At 30.7% G+C, this 24,553-nt stretch overlaps 1 protein-coding gene across 1 annotated transcript; it reads left to right on the forward strand.

Moving 5' to 3' along the window:
- Positions 1-514: 514 nt before the first annotated feature.
- LOC143243742 (retinoblastoma-binding protein 5 homolog) lies at positions 515-23,336 on the forward strand. The gene is made up of 9 exons (XM_076487378.1): positions 515-611; positions 2,452-2,477; positions 5,323-5,495; positions 10,030-10,170; positions 14,158-14,245; positions 18,680-18,751; positions 19,410-19,519; positions 22,528-22,647; positions 23,135-23,336. Exons 1-9 carry the CDS (start codon positions 593-595, stop codon positions 23,319-23,321), a joined length of 936 nt encoding a protein of 311 aa, XP_076343493.1. The 5' UTR covers positions 515-592; the 3' UTR covers positions 23,322-23,336.
- The last annotated feature ends 1,217 nt before the right edge of the window (positions 23,337-24,553 follow it).

The raw sequence follows: 24,553 nt of genomic DNA on the forward strand, positions 1-24,553 counted from the left end.
CTTCTAAGTAAACTGACAGACGATTACTAATTATCCTCTCTAATACTTTGCCAATACAACTGGTTAGGCTAATCGGGCGGTAGTTGTTTGGTTTATTCGCTGGCTTTCCTTCTTTCTGGAACATTAATATTATTGCTTCCTTCCAAGAAACGGGGATATATCCAGCTGATAGTAAGAGATTAAATAACGCTGTTAGGTGTTCGTATAATCTCTGAGTGCCTTGTTTTAGGAGGATAGCTTGAATACCATCTTCTCCAGGGGCTTTGTTTTTGTGTTGTTAATAGCAGTTACGACTTCTGTTACAGTGATATGTTTTGTCAGATGATGAGTGCTCCAGTCTTTTGTTTTTTCTTAGAGAAACTGGCGTGATTAGGCATATAATATATGCTAATTATATTAGCATATAATAAAACAAATGTATTTTAAAATAAATCAAATATTGAATTAAATCGTATAAAAATCATATAAAATAATACCGTCTTTGGATGTAAATATGAATCACATTTTATTGGTATTGCTGATTTAGTGTTATGCAGTAGACAATTACACCCGAGATGGCGATAGGTTCGCGTGATATGTTTGAAAGAGGATCATGAATTTGGAATTGCTCGGTAAAGTTTAGTTCCTAATTCAATTACTTTTGTTGAATATCATAATTAAGTTTAAATACATTAGAGTTTTTATTTGCTGCTTAATTTCAAAATATAAATTATCTTGAACACTGTAGAGTTGTTAGAATGTATTACTTTTTACAGTTCGAACCTAATAGTAATAATTAATATACACCAAATGTATTATGAAATTAATAATATAAATACAGTTTTTATAATTATGTTAATACAAGTACTAATAGTCATCAGCACTTCATATTCTTATGGGGTTGTTGTCGTACTAATGAAAAGTAAATGCGTTTATTTAAGATTTGGTTACAGGAGAGATTTATCTGTTAGAATTGCGTGTTGTTTAAATAGTAAGTAGATACAAGTTATAGCCTTTTAAACTTAGAAGTTTAAGTGAATCTGCTAAAATAAATTAACAACAAAGGATAAAAAAAATTATTTTCATCAGAATACAAATTAAATTAATTTGCTTTATTAGCACACAATTTTTACAAAACCTAGAAATGTTGAAAACTTTGTCATGTATATTGTTTATTAGTATTTAGACTAATTGCAAGATTAATTACGTAAATGACATGATTGATGAAACCTTAAATTGTACCCATTGTTAGAGTACAGAAAGATTACACTCTGAATGCAAAGTTTTAAAATGTAAAATGTATAAAATGATGAATTAGATATAGAATGAAATATTAAAGTAATTAGTATTGCATCTATATCTGTTGTATGGACACCTGAATAGATTTTACTTTTGTTAATGTTTGTAAATTCAGGAGAAAACCTTGAGCCATCACTTAATTACAGTATTAAATTTTTCAGTTGAAATATTCTTAAAGTAACAGGGATATTTTGAGTTATTGTGCAGTTTAGTTTTGAAAGTAATAGCCAAGAATAATTACAATACATTTAATAAACCTACAACCACTGCTAATAGTGTAAGTTTATCGTTTATTTTGAGTTATAAATCTTAATACTGCTATTTTGTGTGTGTGATGAATGTACTCCAAAAGAGTAAGTAATTTATGTAACAGTGCAATGAATACAAATAATAATTAACAGAGGTTGCCAAATATCTAGGATAGTAGCTTAACTTTAAGGGGTAAGTGTGTTTATAAGTTGAGTGTTTGAGACATAAACTACAAACATGGCTTTTTTCTGCAGTGTGATATTGAAGATAAAAGATGCATTATTTTTTGCATGATACATAAAGAGATTCAAAATGCTTGTGAAAAGCTTCATATTTTAGTAAAATCCACACATATTGTTACTTTGGTGACATTGTTATGTTTTCAATGTTTCAAAATATGAAGCTTCTCATAGTAAATCAAAATTAAATTGTTTCAATATTTATTCATTAATGTGTATAAACCTAGTTTTGTGTTCATTGTTTGAAGTTGTATTGAAATGACTTCTGTAAAGAATTTCTGTTGGAATTAAAATTGTAATGTTAATTATTCACATCAATCTGAAGTATATATTTTTATTTTACTTTTTTAGTGGCTCAATGCTAAGCCAATGGACTTTTGAGGCTAAAAATTGTTGTTTTTTTTATATCGTAATAAGCAGATCATTGTGTAGCTTTGGAATTTTCAACAAGCAAATCTTACTGAAGCTCTGAATTTGATTAATCAAGCAAGCAAGCAAAAATATGTTCTAAGAAATCTCATGTTGATAGATTTAGAAGTTGTATTAGTATGAAGTTAGATAATTATATATGTATCATGTTAATAAGCACTGTGAGTTCACACATAATCAAATAAAATAACATGTTTTATAAAGTATAGTTTGTTTTCAGCAGTACAATGAATATTTTGATGTTTTTGAATTTCAGAATCTTTTGGCCAGAATTTTCCAGAGGTAAGAAATTAATGATTCTTAAACAAAAACTTGAATTTAAACCAAGGTGCTGTTATTCGTCTATACAGTGACTAACTGGACTTATAATAATTTTAAAGTATTAAGCTTTATCATTGAAATTTTTGGTGAGAATTTCAGTAATACTTTACAGCATTTAGTCTGCTTAAGTATAAGATTAACTATCTCTGGAATTTATCTGTTGTTTATTATTACATATAACTTAACCTTTGAATAAACACATTATTTACATTGTCTTCAAATTAAAAATTTTAAACAATGTTCTAAAGTGTACATGATGGTTTTAAATCTTAATTTTGTAATGAACAAAAAATAAGGTTTCAAAATATAATTTTTTTCAGCCATGCATTATGAAAGATAAAGATTTTTTTTTTCTTTCTGATAAATGTGTTTTACTTTGAGATATGACATATTTGTATTTTATATTAGCATTATAATATTTTTCCTACATCTTTATATTATGGGTGTTACTTATGCACTCATAAGTAAAAATAAAAGCGTTATTAAGCTGACCTAAAGTGAAGATATAGGTGTGGTCAACTTCGTTTTATCTTTGCATTTTGCTTGAGCACTGTGATGTTGCATGCAAATTATATTGTGAGTTTATGGGTGACAATTTTTCTAATCTTCTCTAATCTTATTTCATTATGTAAAAGACTGTTTGTAATAGTAAGTTTTTCTTAACTACACCACGCTGTTATTAATTTTAGATTTGACATTTTGTTTAACTCCTATTTTTATTTTGGTAAATGATGTTTATACTTTAAAGCCAACTTTTAAGTCTGATTGTGTTTATTTAACATGGCTTTGAGGGCAAATGTACAATGAATGTAACCGTTTCACTTTGTGTTAGTATAACTTCCCATGTGATTGTTTGCACTTTTCTGATCGCCTGACTGAAAGAGCTTTTTTTTTTAGGATTTTAGGGCAACACAAATAAGAGTTACATAAATTCACTAGTATTCAAAAGTAGTGATTTTAGCTTATGGTAAATCACTGAGTTTCATTCGTTAGATAAAGGTAAATAAATTATAATAATGGTGCAAAACAAATTATACAACAACATGTGATAGGCTTTATCAATATGGATTTTGTTTAGCAACAGTGGGGTCACGGGTTGAGAAAATTAGTAAGTGAAAAGTTAAGAGAGGCATAATTAAAAAATATGGACTTTTCAGTGAAAAAAAAAGAAAACTGCACAAATTTTAAAATATTTTTTTGAAAGGTTAAGAATTTATTGTAGACCTGTTATGATTCATTGATGTATTACAGTACTAAGGTTTTGAGATGCATATTGATACAGGAAACCTGAATTTGTGAATAGTGGTATTGATCTGTAATAGTTTGTTCTTTACTTTAGGCTCAAACTAAAAGTTAATAATTCAGTTATTATATTCTGATTCTCCCTTCTTTTCATAGAAGTCTACAAATATTTAAGAAATTGAATGTGGCTTTTCTGGTCAGTTTCTGTGTTTTTCTTGAAAGACGGTTGTGTTATACTGAGGGCTGTTCAAAAATACGCGGACTGTTTGAATTGTGCGGCTCCAGTTGGTTCCAGGGGAATCCACTTGGTGTTGCTAGGTTCGCACAGATCAGCTGATTACGACGCCATTTCCCGATTGCAGATATCTTCATTTGTGTATTAGCTACGCAGTTTTAAGTGAAGTGCAATTTTTTCGTTTGGCGGATTTCAGAATGAATGACCTGAAGGAGTAACGACTTGCTGTGAAATTTTGTGTTAAACTTGGAAAATCTGTGACTGAAACTTTAGCTATGCTTAACACGGCTTACGGTGATGTTGCTATGAAGCGTACGGCATGTTTCAAGTGGCATGAACGTTTTAAGAATGGTCGACAGTCCATTGAAGATGATGAGCGTCCTAGACGTCCTTCCACGTCAACTGACGACCCACACGTCGACAAAATCAACACCTTGGTGCAGGCAAATCGACGTCTAACTGTCAGGGAGCTTGCTGAAGAGTGTGGGATATCAGTTGGATCTTGTTACGAGATTTTGATTGAAAAATTGAAGATGCACCGCATTGCTGCGAAATTCAGCTCTCAGAACTCGTAAGTTTTTGGCCAAACACTCGATCACTGTTCTTCCCCACCCTCCCTACTCACCTGACCTTGCTCCTTGCGATTTTTTCTTGTTCCCCAAACTCAAAAGACCCTTGAAAGGAAGAAGATTTGAGACGATTCCCGAGATTAAGGCAAATGCGACGAAAGAGCTGGAGGACATTACAAAAGAAGCTGCACCAGGACTGTTTCAACAAGTGGAAACACCGTTGGGATAAGTGTGTGCGTTGGGGAGGAGAGTACTTTGAAGGAGTCCCAGACCTGTAACTTCTAAATAAAGTACATTTTGTTTTATGACGTCAGTCCAGCAGTATTTTAGAACAGACCTCATTATAGAGTATCATTATTATGACTGAGGTCGTGGTATCATACTTTTGCCAGTGTATATTGTAAATCAGGGCAAGGAGCAAGCAACAAAATTGTTTTAAATTTTTATTAACATGATTGTGTGGTGATAAGAGACAAAAAGTACTTGAATGTATTACTAATCTGTAGTTCCATAAAGCACAAAAAACCCCAACAAATTCCAGAAACATCAAAAAACTTGTATCTGATGGCAACATACAAACATGGAATAATGAACTGTTACTACAGTCTTTACAGTTTACGCTGCTGTTTGTAAAACATTTATTTGTATTATTAAGATAATACAGTACAGAATTTTTGTAAGCTGTATTTAGTTTTCTGCAAAAGTTTGCTATAAAGTTGACAAAAAAATTTTGAATGGAAACTTTTACATTTATTTTCAGGAGTTTGATGGAGCCTTAGACTGTATCAGTCTGGCTGTTACTTGTGCCTTCAACAAACGGGGGACTCTACTGGCTGTTGGTTGCAATGATGGCCGTGTTGTTATTTGGGATTTTCTAACAAGAGGAATAGCCAAAATAGTTAGTGCTCATGTCCATCCAGTTTGTTCCCTGAGGTCAGTACAATTAGGTCAAATAAGGTGTTGCTCTATTTCCAACATCAACCAGTTGTGAAACTATGCTCCGTATACTCACATACAAAATTCTGATAAAAACAATTACATGTTAATTTATAGCATGTACATGAAATGTATAATTTTCCATAGCTAGATATGGAGAGTACAAACGTAATTGTTAAATAAATTATCTAATTATATGAACCGTATCTCAATGGGTCATGGACTACAGACCATTGCATTGTTGACTTGCATTCAAAATGTAACTACTATTCTATGAATTTACATCAATACGTTTTATATCAAATTATAGAGTATAATTCAAATTATTGTATTATATATTAACTGATTTCTTAATTTATAAATAAATATTAGAAAACACTTAAATACAGAGTTTTTTTTCTGCATGTCATAAGATATTTTAATGCACCACTAGTTGCAGTTAGATGTTTGTGATGTCAAAATACAAAATTTGTAGTTCTTTAGGAAGTACCTAATCAAATTGCTAATATTGTCAAGCTGAAATGTAAGAACTCTATTTTTCCTATATGCTGAGATATTTCTTACGCACTGAATCAATTACAGTGGCCCCATTTATCTCTTTCTGTTTTGGAAATAGTCCCTTATATAAAGTACTTTAATATATGACATGTCAATAGCCAGTCAGAAACTCAGAAAGTCCCTGTAGACACTTTCTCAATGATTTGAAAGTGCTTGAAAGCCATCTTCTTTAAAGCAAGATTTCAAGCAAGTAGGTTGTATCTTTAGTCTGCTCAAATTACATATTGTTTTAGACAAAAGACAGGTTTATTATTAAGCTTGATTAACTATTGTGGAATTTTATGGTATTGATACAGTTATTTATGATATTTTTAGTTATTTCAAGATGTGAGGTTTAGCAACCTACAGCAAGTAGCAAATGAATACAAAGGTTATCGTAACTACAGGGTGTTCGGAAAGTCACTGTGCACTTATATATTTATTAACAGACATGTTTCAATATAGAATACAGGAGGTAAATATGAATGACAATTATAAACAATGTTGAAAGTGACCCCCATTGGCATCAGTACAGGCTTGGATCCTTCTTATTTTGTTTCTAAACACCGCTATCACTTGCTGGCTTGAAATAGACTGAACAGACATATGATTACAAAACTGCACAGTGACTTTCCGAACACCCTGTATTAGATGTAATTGTTTGCTACATTTATTAACTTTTCTGTGTTTTAATAAAAATTAATTTAAGACCTTATTTGTGAATTTAATAATTTATATACATAAACAATGTATAATAATTGAAATGTGACTGTATATTACAAAATACTAGTCCATTGTAACATAGCCAAGATTGGTCACTTTATAAAGACTAAAGTTCAGTTTTATATTATTGGATATGGTAACATGAGTGCAAATGCAACTCGTCAATACAAGTTATGTAATTTTAACCAAACATGACTGGAAGGTTAATATAATAAAAATAATAAATTTATAATGTTATGAGATTTAAGTTATTGATATTAAATGTATGTATTTTTGTGTTATAATATGTGGTCATTCTAGAACAAAAATAGCAAAGTTTGTTAATTTTTTTTATGATGGTTACAAGATTGGTCAAATTTACAGACCCCATAGAGTTAGGGTAAAGAAAATAACAGACAAAATATGAAGTATAATTGAAAACAAACAGCTGAAATGTATTTAGGAGGATTTAGAGATTGATTGCACAAATAATATTTGAGCTTGTTTGGATGAAGAATGGATTTTTAATCACAACATTAAAATCAGTTCGTACTCTGACTAGAAACAGACTCAATAGTTTTATAAACAAATCTTCAGTAAAAAGTTCTGTGTTAAAAAATTTTATTTTAACTTGCTATCTTTTCAAAAAGCCTAAAACATTTATGAAGGTACACATATTGCATCAAAAGTTACAGTATAAATACTTAATTTATGTATATTATGCCGAGCTCATTGGGAAACAGTTAACTTGTGATTACAAGTAAAGTTATCACTGAATAACATTTGCCTTTTTCCGTAAAATCAAACTCTAAAGTAGAGCATAGTATTTACAACTTAGTATTAAGACTGTTACGTTATATTAAAGTTATTGCTACTTGTAAATAAACAGTTGGTAAATTTAAAAATTCTTGTTAGTGCTGTTTCATGTATTATTTGTATTGTTATACACATTGACTTGGCTACAACATTACAAAGGAGTTAAACACGTGGGCTGTTGCTTTACATGTGAAACATACTGTATGTGGTAAAGAAAAGTTACCAGTACATCTTAAACAGAACAGATATATTTTCATATTTGCAACTTTCACAATTGATTTGTGTACCGAGCATCTAAGTGTATGAAGTGTTTACAACCACTAGACCTTAATGATCGGTTCTTTACTATCTAGATTGCCATCCATTGCTCAGAAAAATCTTTGTAGTGTCCACCTGTTCAATTTGATTAGTAAATACTGTATTTGAGCCTTAATAATGAATGCTTTCTTGCATCTCAGAATAGCTCGTATGGTTGTTAACCTGAAGATGACCTAAGGAGGTTGAAATGTTCTCTGCTTTATGAGTAAAAGTGTTAATACCCATACCAGCCATCCTGAGATACATTTTTACTTCAAGTGGGTTTCTGGACATCATGAATCTCTTGTATATTGTCTACCAAATACATATTGCAGGCTTAGTGATGCTGAGTCAAAACCCCAAATTCAGTTTAGCACATGCAGGGTAAAAACAAATCAAAACACTCGTTTACAGTGTATGTGTAATTTAAAAAAATACACCAAAATAGTGTAAATCATACATATGGGGTAAGTATCTGCAGCTATTCTATTATGATTGTAATTCAACAATTTATGTGAGCATAGTCTGTATGAATGACAAAAATTTATACAAGGTAATGTTTCATCAATTGAATACAGTCATTTCTTGTTATTTGAGATTATTTGTATAATCTTAATGAAATGTATAGGGTCTTTAGATGTTCAATGTACAGCTGTTTTTATCTGCTGTAATTACAGACTGATGATTCTACACTGTGATGTACTTTTACCAAGCATGAACATTACAGTGATCATAAGAAAGTTAAACAGTGAATTTAACTACCGTGTTTCTCCGAAAATAAGAGAGGGCTTATATTAATTTTCACTCCAAAATATGACACTAGGGCTTATTTTCGGGGGATGTCTTATTTTGATATATTAAAAAAATGAAGTTATAAAGTAAAACTATTAAACTAACTGATTAATACTTAAACAAACTAATTAACTAACTATTAAACTAATTAATAAATTAATTATTTTTTTTTATTTCTTTTCTCTTCCTGCCACTCTTAACTAGGACTTATTTTAATGGTAGGGCTTATATTGAAACTATCCCCAAAAATCACACTAGGTCTTATTTTATGGGTAGGTCTTATTATCGGAGAAACATGGTATTAAAAATTCATAATTATCTGTAGGTGTGTATATGTATAAAAAAAATTCATGTAATTTACCTAAATATATGTATAAAGAGGGTTAATAATTACTTGTTATATATTTTAATTCTTATAGACATGACAGAGTTCACCTGCATATTAGTATTTGTTTTGCATTAGACATTTTGATAATCTCATAGTTTGTGATATTTGAGAAAGTTCTGGAAATATAAAGTATTTTTAGTAAGTTTCAAACACATAATGCATTTCTATAAAGAATTTACAAGATTATTAACCAAATTTCATTATCAAAGTTACTGTTCATGTAATATCTTGGTGAAATACATAGAACCAATGGCATTGTTTGATACCAGTTTTGTTTTATAAAATTGTTAATTCTGTGGGACAATTCTGTTCCTGGACAGTGAGTACACTTCTTCAGTTGCCACAGCACGAAATTCTGAATTTCATTTGTACAGAAAGTACTGTATTGTGCTACCACATTATGTTGAGACAAGTTATTTTATCTTTGGCCCTTGTATTGTGGTCCTCTTCAGCTCAGTTTGTGTTTTCCAGGTATGTAACGTGTCAAGTATTGTATAAATGTGTTTTTTCATTGAAAACTAGTCAGAACACTCAAGGATGGGATTTGACATTTTGATTAGAAAATTCTGGCATTTGGTTTTACCTTTTTTAATAGTAGCTTTTGCTTTGCTATTTTTTTTTTTCAAGAAATAAAATACTGTAAAAAGTCAAAATATTCAAATATAATCACAATTTGTATGAAATTCTCTTATAGCTAAAGTGTTCAAACAAGATAAAGTGACATTTTAAAATACTTTTACTTGGGCATGAAGAATATTTTTTGTAAAAAGCACCACTCTCTCAGTACAAAATGTGAATGTCCATTTTGTTTTTATTGACCAAATGGAGTTGATATTAATGTTTAAAAAAGTGAATACTTTTCTGTGTATTTCAGTGTGATATATTTTTGGATATTATCTTTTAACAGTGATTTTTTGATTAATAATCTTTTCTGGTGTCTTCTGTATATTTTTTATATGTGGTTAAATAAAAATAAATCTTGAAGTATTTGTTTAACAGCTGGAATCGTAGTGGACATAAGCTATTAAGTGCTTCTACAGATAACACTGTCTGCATATGGGATATCATGACTGGAGAGTCAGAATATAGATATCGCTTTCCATCCCCTATATTGAAAGTCCAGTTTAATCCACGGAATGAGTAAGTAAAAAAAACTTAAGGTTTGATGTCAGTGTTTGTTTTTTTCAATTTTGAGCAAAGCTATACGAGGGCTATTTGCACTAGCAATCCCTAATTTAGCAGTGTAAGACTAGAGGGAAGGCAGCTAGTCATCACGACCCACTACCAACTCTTGGGCTACTCTTTTACTAACAAATAGTTGGATTGACCATCACATTATAATTCCTCCATGGCTAAAAGGGCAAGCATGCTTGGTGCAATAGGAATTTGAACCCGCAGCCCTTAGATTACCAGTTGAACGCCTTAACCCACCTGACCATGCTGGGCCTAATGTCGGTGATCAAAATTGAAAATTGAACAGAAATCTGATTTGTATGCTTTAAAATTTTGAAAAAATAATGTGACTTATCTCTTAAAATATAAGCTCGACAATTTTAAAAGGGCAGCATCATTCTTTTCAAACTGTAAGTTAAAAAGTTTAAGTTTTCTAGCAAATATCACAAAGAACCACTGTAGTAAACACATTTCTTATCAGGACTTGTAGGCATGATTAAATATTTGAAATATTCATAGACATTTTTATTTATATTACTTAGTTTATTTTCTGTTAGGATGACACTTCAGTTGAACCATAAAATATAAAATAATTATCTGGTGATGATATTTTTATACATAACTTTAATATGTTTGAATTTATGGGTAAAACTTAATTTACAATTTTCAGGTAATTTTTCAAATATTCTTTGTGTCACTAACAAAATGAACATTGTGGACATACAACTGATTTCATTCAATAAAATACTCTTTGTGTCACTAACAAAATGAACATTGTGGATATACAACTGATTTCATGCAATAAAATACTCTTTGTGTCACTAACAAAATGAACATTGTGGATATACAACTGATTTCATGCAATAAAATACACTTTGTGTCACTAACAAAATGAACATTGTGGATATACAACTGATTTCATTCAATAAAATACTGTGTCACTAACAAAATGAACATTGTGGATATACAACTGATTTCATTCAATAAAATACTCTTTGTGTCACTAACAAAATGAACATTGTGGATATACAACTCATTTCATTCAATAAAATACTCTTTGTGTCACTAACAAAATGAACATTGTGGATATACAACTCATTTCATGCAATAAAATACTCTTTTTGTCACTAACAAAATGAACATTGTGGATATGCAACTCATTTCATTCAATAAAATACTCTGTGTCACTAACAAAATGAACATTGTGGATATTCAACTCATTTCATTCAATAAAATACTCTTTGTGTCACTAACAAAATGAACATTGTGGATATACAACTCATTTCATGCAATAAAATACTCTTTTTGTCACTAACAAAATGAACATTGTGGATATGCAACTCATTTCATTCAATAAAATACTCTTTGTGTCACTAACAAAATGAACATTGTGGATATTCAACTCATTTCATTCAATAAAATACTCTTTGTGTCACTAACAAAATGAACATTGTGGATATACAACTCATTTCATTCAATAAATACTCTTTGTGTCACTAACAAAATGAACATTGTGAATATGCAACTCATTTCATTCAATAAAATACTCTTTGTGTCACTAACAAAATGAACATTGTGGATATACAACTGATTTCATGCAATAAAATACTCTTTGTGTCACTAACAAAATGAACATTGTGGATATACAACTGATTTCATTCAATAAAATACTCTTTGTGTCACTAACAAAATGAACATTGTGGATATACAACTCATTTCATTCAATAAAATACTCTTTGTGTAACTAACAAAATGAACATTGTGGATATACAACTCATTTCATTTAATAAAATACTCTTTGTGTCACTAACAAAATGAACATTGTGGATATACAACTCATTTCATTTAATAAAATACTCTTTGTGTCACTAACAAAATGATCATTGTGGATATACAACTGATTTCATTCAATAAAATACTCTTTGTGTCACTAACAAAATGAACATTGTGGATATACAACTGATTTCATTCAATAAAATACTCTTTGTGTCACTAACAAAATGAACATTGTGGATATACAACTGATTTCATTCAATAAAATACTCTTTGTGTCACTAACAAAATGAACATTGTGGATATACAACTGATTTCATTCAATAAAATACTCTTTGTGTCACTAACAAAATGAACATTGTGGATATACAACTCATTTCGTTCAATAAAATATTTTTTGTGTCACTAACAAAATGATCATTGTGGATATACAACTGATTTCATTCAATAAAATACTCTTTGTGTCACTAACAAAATGGACATTGTGGATATACAACTCATTTCATTCAATAAAATACTCTTTGTGTCACTAACGAAATGAACATTGTGGATATATAACTCATTTCCTTCAATAAAATACGTTTGTGTCACTAACAAAATGAACATTGTGGATATACAACTGATTTCATGCAATAAAATACTCTTTGTGTCACTAACAAAATGAACATTGTGGATATACAACTCATTTTATTCAATAAAATACTCTTTGTGTCACTAACGAAATGAACATTGTGGATATACAACTGATTTCATTCAATAAAATACTCTTTGTGTCACTAACAAAATGAACATTGTGGATATACAACTGATTTCATTCAATAAAATACTCTTTTGTGTCACTAACATAATGAACATTGTGGATATACAACTGATTTCATTCAATAAAATACTCTTTGTGTCACTAACAAAATGAACATTGTGGATATACAACTGATTTCATTTAATAAAATACTCTTTGTGTCACTAACAAAATGAACATTGTGGATATACAACTGATTTCATTCAATAAAATACTCTTTGTGTCACTAACAAAATGAACATTGTGGATATACAACTGATTTCATTCAATAAAATACTCTTTGTGTCACTAACAAAATGAACATTGTGGATATACAACTCATTTTGTTCAATAAAATACTCTTTGTGTCACTAACAAAATGAACATTGTGGATATACAACTCATTTCGTTCAATAAAATATTTTTTTGTGTCACTAACAAAATGATCATTGTGGATATACAACTGATTTCGTTCAATAAAATATTTTTTGTGTCACTAACAAAATGATCATTGTGGATATACAACTGATTTCATTCAATAAAATACTCTTTGTGTCACTAACAAAATGATCATTGTGGATATACAACTGATTTCATTCAATAAAATACTCTTTGTGTCACTAACAAAATGAACATTGTGGATATACAACTGATTTCATTCAATAAAATACTCTTTGTGTCACTAACAAAATGAACATTGTGGATATACAACTGATTTCATTCAATAAAATACTCTTTGTGTCACTAACAAAATGAACATTGTGGATATACAACTCATTTCATTCAATAAAATACTCTTTGTGTCACTAACAAAATGAACATTGTGGATATACAACTGATTTCATTCAATAAAATACTCTTTGTGTCACTAACAAAATGAACATTGTGGATATACAACTCATTTCATTCAATAAAATACTCTTTGTGTCACTAACAAAATGAACATTGTGGATATACAACTCGTTTCATTCAATATACTAAACTCATTATGTTTACATTTTTCATGTAGAAAGTGTTGTAATTTTTAATACTATTTGAAGTGTCCCCTGTTGGCTCAGAGGTAAGTTTGAGGGCTTATTATGTTGAAATTGGGTTTAGATAGTCATTTTGGACAGATTACAGATAATCTGTAGTGTAGCCTTGTGTTTAACAACAAACAAATATTTGATATCCACATATCTAGAACCCTTCCATTTTAATAGTGCATGTTGGTATATTTTGTAATTGTTTTGTAATGGGATGTTTTTCTTATGGTCGTTAGGAATGTTGATGATTTTTCCATTATATTTATGCAGTTAGCTCCATGCTATAAATTATTTCTTTTTCTCATTGTTTTGAGCAGATGTTTTTTTTACATTTTTCGTAATACTGATACATTTTTTCTATGTAAAACTGCATTGTAGGAACATGTTTTTGGTTTGCCCAATGAAACATGCTGCTGTCCTAGTCAGTGTCGAGGGAAGTCATTCTGTTGTTCCTTTGGATGATGAGGTAAACAGCTGTTCTGTTCTGAGGTTTAGTAATTCAAAAAGTTTATATTTTTTGTCTCTTTTAGTTTACGTTTTAAAACAATCTGCTTGAATCAGTGATATCGAGAAAACCCACTTGTAGAGAGATATATATATAAAAATGACTCTTTTGGGTTGAGAAAATATTTTGCGTAGTGTAGTGAACAACGTTTTGACCTCCTTCGGTCATCATCAGGTTCACAAAGAAAGTGAGAGGTAACTGACCGGAAGCTGACCACATGTTTGAAAGGGGTTGTGTAACTGAGTGTCGGAATGTAGAGGGCAGGCTTAGATGTTTGAATATATAATTTTATATTATTTATTTTATTCTTTATTATGTTATTTTTTAATATAGATATAAAGGTGTTCCTTTGTATTGGTTTATTTTGGGTTTAAGTTGTTGTATAAGTAAGGCTTCTTTAATTTTGCATTTGTTTATGTTTGATTCTTTATTTAGTATTTGAGTGTTTTCTATGGTTATGTTGTGTTTATTTGATTTGCAGTGTTCGAAAACGTGTGAAGGTAACTTTTCGTGTTCTTTGAATCTGGTTTCCATTTATTTACTTGTTTCTCCAATATAGAAGTCGTGGCAGTTATCACATTGTATTTTATAAATAATGTTGGTATGATGATCAGTGTAGTTTTTTACATAGTATAGACCTCAGTTTTTGTGCCTGGTTTTTGAATAAATTTAGTATTAACTGGAATGTCATATTTTGTTACTAGTTTTTGCCAAATGTTGGTTATTTGTCTGCTGATGTCGGGGAATATATGGTATGCAGCAGTATACGGTTTTGTGATTTTTTGATTCGTAAGATATATTTAATTTTGTTGGTTGATTTTGCTTTATGTCTAGGTGTGTGTGTATAATGTTTTTATGGTTTGTGGAGGAAACTTATTGATGTTGATGAAGTATTGTTTTATTTTGTCTAATTCATCGTTAATTTTATCTGGTGAGCATAGTTTTATGGCTGTGTTTATTTAGTTTCTTAGTATGTTGAGTTTGTGTTATGTTTCATGTGCTGAGTCCCAAGGAATATATAGTCCAGTATGGGTGATTTTTCAGTGGATTTCTGTATTAAATTGTGTATCGGTTCTCGTAATTTTGAGGTTAAGAAAAGTTATTTGGTTGCTTTCTTCCTGTTCACATGTGAAGTTGATGTTGGGATGTAAAACTTTTCTCAACCCAAACAAGCCATTGTTACATATATAAATCTGCTTGAATGCAAAATCCAGCAAAGCATGAACCATTTGAAACCTGAAGTGTGATAATATAGATCAGTATGACTGTCTCGATACATTTCATTATCTTCTGGTCTTGATTAATTAGATCACTAAGTTATAAATAATATGTAATACAAACTCAAATAATTAGCTCAACAACTGGCTAATGCATTGAATTGGATTAAGAATTATGTGTTTTCTGAAATATGTTTTTGACTTCTTATAACTGTAAGTGTTAATACAAATAGTAGAAATAACATTTTTGGACATCATGGGACCTGTTGGTTCCTCTCAGTTGTTTCATCCTTTAAAGTAAATTAAAATACTTTAAAAAAGATCGCAAAGCCAGTACTAATCATTCATATAATTATGAAGTCTTTTAATAAACTCACTTAAATTCACTGCCTCTAAAACATCCAAAGGCCAATCACCCTGATTAAAAAATGAAACTTTCGTAGTTGAAGATGACTCCTACATTGTTAAAACCTATATTTGTGACCCATAGCCCAACTATCTTTATTATTAAATATGAAAAAAGATGTTGCATCAACACTGTCAGTTCCCTTCACAAACTTAAACACTTCAACAGATCCCCCTAACTCTGCTTTTCTCAAGTGAGAAGAGAAATTTCAACCTCTGCTCGTATGACAACCCCTCCATTTCAGGCACTGTACATGTACATATTTGTTATAGTCTCTTGTTATTTTTAGACTTACAAGAACCTCAATCTGCATGGAATAAACTCTAATTTTTTGGATTTTTGAATCTGTTTCTTTGGCATTCAGTTTCTGTATTTTTCTTTATTTGTTTCTAAATTTACCAACAAGCAGATCTTGAGGTAATATTCCTTATTGTTTAGATATCATGCTCATGTCATTCACCTTTTTCCTTTATCACAATTCCAACACTGGATGGCATCAAGCCTTTTACACATCACATGTAGCTTTGGGACAAAACTATCACCACCATCAGTTTCCTTTACAATCTTAACTACCTCAACCAGTTCTCTAACCATTTTTATCAAAATAAAACAATTTAAGAGTTCTCATCCTCTCCTCATATGACAACCCCTTCATCCCAGGCACTATTCTATTTACCCATTTCTGAATTCATTTCAACAATTCAAGGTCTTTTCTAAGTTAAGGAACCCAATATTCCAAATGTGGCCGAACCAGTGACATTACAATGAAATTATTACGTCTTTATATTTGTATTCAATTTTTCAGTAGATACAACTTAAAATCCTTTTTACCCTACCACAATTAACAGTACACTGCTTAGATGGCTTTCGAGATTGATTTATTATTATACCAAGATCTGTCCTTCATAACAATGGTTTGGTTACATTACCTTGCATTTATTATAATCAAAACACATCTTCCATTTATTTATCCAACTCGCTAAATGATCTAAATCGTTTTGTAAATCAGCAGGATCCTCTTCAAACCTCAAGATCTTAATAATATCATCTGCCAATTCTTTCATTTGTGTCATTGATGTATATCAGAAAGAGCAAAGTTCCAAAAACTGAAGCCTGAGGTACCTCACTTGTGACACTAATCCAGTTTGACTGAACTCCATTTCTAATAACACTGCTTTCTTCAATGCAGCCACTCTTCTGTCCAATTTGCTAACCTATCCCCCACACATATTGAGATAATTGTTTTACAAGCTTTTTATGTGTTGCCTTGTCAAATGCTTTCTGAAAATGCAGATGTACCAAAACTACACTGTAATCCTCATCTCCATATGCAGCAAAACATCAAACCTAATGGAGCAATAATCACTTGCACCCACGTGTTTCCCCTTTTCCCACACTCTCAATCATTTCTATGTTTGAAGTTAACAGTAAATCTAAAACAGTATTAGTACTTGTAGGTTCCTTAACTAATTTGTGAAGAAAGTCATACCAAATAGCTTCCAAAAAAACCTTTTTCCCTGATAGTTTGACTCTAGCATTTCCCATTTTATGTGTGAAATTAAAACTACCCATAATTATGATTTCATTTACAGCTAAAGTCTTAATCTCATTGCAGAGATTCTCACTAATTTCTTTTATCATAGGCATATGTAACCAAATTACTTGTAACCTAAATACAAGTTGCTAAACTTAAAATTCATATAACTTTAGTTTTCTGTAGTTGTTTGTCTAAAAACTTTGTTGTGAGACACTGTATTGAAACAAAACATTAAAAACACTTTCTTTCATAGAACTTATAATTATTTTTGTTAATCAGAATGTTTCATTTTATGCATTCAGTTAGTTTCAATGTAATTGATTTTCATTAGCATACTTCTGTTAATATTCTGGTTAAATGATTGTCACAGCCATCTCTTCCACCCATAAATAAAGAGGGCATCAAATCAGGTATATTTACTTACAATATTCTTGGTGGAAATCAACTTATGTCTGACAAGTATAGTTTATTTTCAATAAATAGTTGTTTATGTGTACTGTTTGAATATGATAAATTTGACAATAATGTTAACATGTCTTGTCATAGAAGATGTAATTTAAGATGAAAACATTTTCAGAAAAGAAAATAATATTTAAAGAGATTATACAGAATTGCCAGATCTGTGATTGTTTTTCAAAATTTTAATACTCTTTTCAGCAGTAGCTGTGACTTTTCATTTTCTCACAAATTTGTAAATCACTTAACCACCTTGTTTACTTTATGTTGACATATATAACTTATAATCTGTTTTACATTGTATGAAATGTCACCAAATTAACACAGTATGATTCATAAAACGTCTTTGCATTAACAATTTTGAAATAGTTAGATTTTTGTTATTTTGAGTTAGATTTTGATATCTGGTGTGCAGATGTGTATTCAACATCTAAACGGTGTGCTTTGGCCTCGAAATGGTTAAAGCTGCTTTTAAAGTACAATAATTTTTTTGTAAATTCCACAAGTCTTTTCTAATATTGAATTACAATGGACATGTACTCAAAATATTACTGTCAGATAAACACAATATTTTAACTGTTTGGTTGAATAACATTCATTAAAAGTATTCTGAGCAGCCTGAAACTTCATTTTTACATGTGTTTTATTAAAAATAATTTATGATTTTTCATAATTTTTTTGTTCTTTATTAAATGCTGTTATTCAATTCTGTAAACTTATGTTTTTATTTTGTTTTGTAGATTTTTAGTAGAGTAAAATATATGTGTATGTTTTTGTAGTCTGATGTCAACATAGTTGCTGCTTTTGATAGACGTGGAAAATATGTTTATACTGGAAATGCCAAGGGAAAGGTATTTATTCATGTTGTTTTGTCTCAGAATTTGAAATTAGATGTAATTTCCCATATTTTCTGAATTAATTTAGTAATTATCAATTTGTGTTTTCATAAATTCGCATGTTTACAGTATTGTAAGTGAGTATATGGATTCGTGTTTTGGTCAGTCAGTTTGTTGTTCCTTTGACGTTGCTAATGAAAGATGTATGAAAAAATTCATTAAATGTTTATGTAGTGCATTATTTTAGTTAAGATGTGTGAGCAGCGAGCTGAGAGAATGAAATGGTTTACTGATTTCAAGTGTTTAATTATGTTCTAACACGTGTTGTTCTCTTACATCTGATTTTTTACGAAAAAAACATTGAAATTGTAACGTCCATAAGTAACAAAATAATCTTTATTAATATTACCAAAAAAGTATAATTCTTTCATATACTCATACAATACTGTGTGTTGTGTAAAATGTTGTTTGTTTACCTTACAGTCAGCTGTACCATTCTGCAAACTAAGTGCACATTTGTGCAGAGTAATTAGAATATGTTTAGACACACTGAAATGTGAGGTTAAGCTTACCATAAAACAGTGAGTAGGATCCATTCATTGCTGGCACTCATGTATGTTATTTTGTGTGATTTTTTTAGCTATGTTTAAAACCTGCTGTGCATTTCACATAGATCCTTGTTCTATCAGTTGACAATTTGGAACTGGCTGCATCATTTCGAGTGACAACAGGTACTTCCAACACAACAGCTATCAAATCTATTGAATTTGCCAGACGTGGAGAGTAAGTAATAGTTGTTGCTTTTTGAATACATGTTCAAATGTTATCTGTAGCTACTTTTGTTAACCATATGCACTGCATATTATTAAATCTTGCTTGATGTTTGCATCTGGTGTGATTATTTTTACAAGTAGTTAGAAGTAAAAACCTTTCAAATTATTGTTATTCTTTGCAATGACATGCTAACATATGACTGCATTTGTGATGCATTTAATCAAAGCTGTCTTAAACTTATCAGATGGTAAGTGAAAAGTGATATTGTGTAAAATCACTTAAGGAACTTTTGTCAAACATATTAGAAAAATGTACTTCTAGTTAGTAATGTTTCTGTTGACACTATGGTGTACAGTAACTTCAGGTTTATAAACATTATTAGCTTCCAAGAATGTATCTCAGAATGGCTGGAATGACTATTGACACTTTTACTGATAAGCAGTGAATAACCTTTTGACCTTCCTAGGTCGTCTTATTGGTTAACCTGAAGGTGACCTAGGAAGGTTGAAATGTTGTTCACTGCTTATCAGTTAAAGTGTTAGCCATACCAGCCGTTCTGAGATACATTTTTATGTCAAGTGGGTTTCTTGTCATTAAGAGCTTCCAGGAATAATCATTTTGAGTAAAGATGCCCCAAGAAAAGAACCTACAAACAGTGTTTTGTTAGTTAAAATTAGGTTTATGTATGTGTGTGCCATATAAATATTCTATTTCAACTTTATTCTAGTTTGTTATTTGGTTTATAAAGAGGAAATTCTGCTGCATCAAGTTTTAAATAAAGGACCTTGAAATAAAAATTGTGGACAAGGACAAATGGATGTGATATAAATGAATATTTTGCCAGTTGACAGTCAGCATTGAAAAGTTAGCTTTTGTGACAGATTTGTTGTAGAATTAGTAAACACACAATAATGGTCAACATTTTTAGTTAACTTTAATACCATTGTGGTGTCTAGTGTTTCAAGAATTTTCTCATTATTTTCTTTAAAATAAACTTAAAGTGTGGTCTAGATAATTAACACCATTCATCTGGGCTCTTAATCTAAACATGCCATAAAGATTATGCATTGTAGCCAAACCTTTGGACTGTGTAATATAGGTTGATAAAAATGTAAAGTATTTTGCTTTCCTATAGTTTTTTTTCAGGTTGAGAGTTGTTAAAGTATAGACACTGATGTTTACTTGCAACAGGGTTATAAATGATAGAAGAACTTATATTCTGTAACCATTATTAAAAGTGACAGTCACATCTAGAAATAGTACCACATGTCAGAGTAGGTAATACAAAATATTTTTTGTTTAATCAAATCACAAATGAGTTGTTTCATTTTTATCAGTAAACTATACTTACAATAAAAGGTAAAATATATTAGCTTAATAAACCACAGCTCACAGCATATGTGCTTCTATAACTGAAACCATGTTTTTTTTTGGTTATTGCTCACCAAATGTACTAATCATGTACATGTATCTAGAAGATGTTTTGTTTATTAGCGTTTCTTAAATTTACCTAAGATCTCGTTTTCATACATTTAAGAATGTTGTGAGTTAGGCCAGTTATAAGCAGATCAGCTAAATGAACCATTGTAACTTCCACCATCCTTAACTGGTCAACATATTTTTTTGAATTGAGTGGTCTACATTTGTACTCGACTTTGATTACATTTGTCCAATCAAGTGCATCCAGACATTAAAGTTTTCTTTGAAAGAACTGTTTTTGGATGAATGGACAAGGGTACTTTAAAATCTTATGAGCACATTAATTTTAAGTATGAAACACCTGTGCTATACTGATCTCAAAATCAAATGGTTATGTGTCTGGAAGTGCTGAATGACCAATTATTTGTTTTTCTGAATAAGTTACAAATCATCATATGCCTGATTTGCATACTACAAATCTTGGAAAGTTTACTAACATCATTTTAAAATGGTAATTTTGGCTTCTAGCAGCTAGATTTTTATAAACTTCAGTTGTTTCCAAATATTTTCTGCAGTGCGTGCACCCAGGATAAAACATCATGAAAGTTTGTACATGGACTTGCTGTATGAAACTCATGCTTAAAGTTCTGTTTGTTTTCACTTAAAGGTTGTACTAGAATATGAAATGTTTTTATGTTATGCTCAGAAAGATAACAGAATTATTAACAAGGGTAAAATTTGGATGGACATACAGTAAATAGTTGTTTTTGCATCATAGTTTGTTTTTAACACCACATAGTGTAACAATTTAGAAGTATTTTTCCTAAGATTGGCATCTGTGAAATTAATTTCTACTGGCTTTGACTCAAGTTATAAAGAAAATACTTTTTGTTTCTTTGTTTGTTAAGGCTGAGTTTTAACGTTTTGTAAAGGCAATTTTATATTGTTGCGTCTAACTTGTATTCTTGAAACAACCAGCAAACAATAAGGCTTTAAGTTATGGATTGACTTAATAAAATGAAAATTACTTATTTCAGTAACCAAGGAAATATCTGATAATTAATGGGAACATAAATATTAATAAAAATGTATGAACTTGTCATTTTACTGAAATTTAATTTTTTTAAAATCTTAACATGAATAGGCCAAAAACAATATATAGTTTAATATTTGACACAAAAATCAGACATTGCTATGGGTTAAGGTTTCTGAACATTGAGTTGTTTTAAGTTTCTTAGTTTTTTTATGATCGTAGGAGCACGTACTGTTCATAGTGGTGTGAGGTATGTTAGTTCAGATATAATGGTTACATAGATAAGTACAAATACAAATTTTATACCTATATTACTAAATATAATCAAACATGTAAGCATGCCCTCTACATTCCTACACTCAGTAACACAACCTCCTTTAAACATGTGGTCAGCTATCGGTCAGTTACCTCTTTCTTTCTTTGTGAACCTGAAGATGACCGAAGAAGATTGAAACATCGTTTGCTCCTGTACATAAAAAATTTTCTCCACGCAAACAGCTGTTTTTACACACAAATTGAGTTGTTTTATTTTTATATAAATGGCTTGATTTTTAACTTCTTTTAGCTGTTTTCTGGTGAATACAGCAGACAGAGTGATTAGAGTGTATGAAAGTGGAGAAGTCTTAGCTTGTGGTAAGGATGGAGAACCAGAACCAATTCAAAGACTTCAAGACTTGGTCAACAAGTATGCTTAATTAAAGACTTTTATTTCTTTACATTTCAGAACTAGAATATTACAAGCAATACGGTCTATCAGTTTCAAACATGTTACAAACAAAACTAAAAAAAAAAAAGATTATGTCAAATAAACGGCTTTTTTTTTAACTAATGTAGTAGGAAATTCTGATAAGTAGATCGTGTATAGGATTTCATTCAAGAATCTTAATGTGATATTTCTGGAATCTAAATCGTAAAGAAAATTTTGAAATAATAATTATTTATTTATAAAGTATCAGGGTGGTTAGTTACTTGACTGTAACTTTTAACAAGAATCTTGCTTTTGTAGTGCTGATAAATGTTTTTTCTTTTTTCTAAATATAGTAGCACAATTTATTTGAAGAAAAGTATTAATGTGTTAGTTGTATCAAGAAGAATAGCATTATGTGTAGAAAAGTATGTTATGTCTTGTGGTGCTAAAACACGTTTTTAAAAACCTTTGTTTAACCACCCAGGACAATGTGGAAAAAATGTTGTTTCTCTGGAGATGGTGAGTTCATCTGTGCTGGTTCAGCGAGACAACACGCTTTATACATCTGGGAAAAAGGTGTGGGGAAACTTGGTGAAAATTCTCCATGGAACAAAAGGAGAATTATTACTCGATGTTGTGGTGAGTACAATATATATTATATACATAACTGAACTCATAATTTTAAAGTACTGACACTCATGTTTTCTTGAAAAATTGCTTAAGTGTTATTTTGGTGTTCATATTTAAAATTTTTCAATTGTAGAAGTGTTATAACTGTGATTTTTAATTTTCTGTTTGATTGAGAGTAACTTGTAAGGTGCTAGGTGCTACTGACTGGCTGCACTTCTGGTCAGTGGCTTTAAATGTAATGTAGTTATGCCTAGGACACTCAGTTTCTCTGACTGAGCTGTTTATCTCTTGTGTTGTGTTAGATACCATTTAGGTTGTAAATACCTTCACCCACAGCTTTATGATTCTTTAAAATTGACATGGATTAGTGTCTCTTTTGCAACATTAATTTAACCATCTCACAAGTTCCCCTCGGTGTGGATTCCTATACGTGGGGAGGGGATCTCCCAGGGAAGGTTCTGTTTTACAGTTTACCTCCTCTACGATCTAAATATCCACCCATGTGTTTGCCATGTGTGATGATCTGTGAAGGGAAGGAGAGGATCCTGATGGTTGAGGGTTCCAACCTTAACACAACACTTTGGCCTTGAATTCCTGTAGATAGGGGGGCCTAGGGGTGGCCCCCCTTGGGTCAGTCGGCTGATTCACCTGGGTTATGGTCAGCCAAGTACCAGTGTTGGATGTTCTCAACAGGTATTGTGGACATTGTATCTTATGCTGGTGTTTGGGTATAGTGCTCATGAAACCCTGGCATTGCTGCAGTGTCTTTGCTTGACATTGTAGTGTGTCCCCTCATAGGGCTCCATGGTGGGTGGGGTCAGTTGGCACCAAAATGCCATTTTTTTATGGATCCTCCAAATAAAAACTCAAATAAAATAGTAAAAAACAGTTCATAGGTAAACGGCCACATCTTGAAGAGACTGAGCAGCAATCTTCAACATCTGTAACACCTGTACCTTGTTTTCTTACACTTTTTATTCAGAAGGGACTAGAGGGACTCACTGGTTCTCCAAAGTAGGTAAAGAAGCTTCGATCTGGTGACATATTGGTGGAAACATCCACATCTCAACACAGTTAACTCCTTGCATTCAAGAGCAGTTGGGGATATACCTATTGAGGTTATACCTCATGCTACTTTAAATTTATCATGAGGAGTTATTGTTGAGAGTGATTTGAAGAACATCTCCAAGTCAGAGATTCTTGTTGGTTTTCCACCCAAGGAGTTTCTGGACTGAAGTGTATCTCCACTCGTAAAGATGGAATTACAATGCTG

This window comes from Tachypleus tridentatus, unplaced genomic scaffold (genome assembly GCF_004210375.1).
Source record: "Tachypleus tridentatus isolate NWPU-2018 unplaced genomic scaffold, ASM421037v1 tig00692337_pilon, whole genome shotgun sequence".
Classification (NCBI taxonomy): domain Eukaryota; kingdom Metazoa; phylum Arthropoda; class Merostomata; order Xiphosura; family Limulidae; genus Tachypleus; species Tachypleus tridentatus.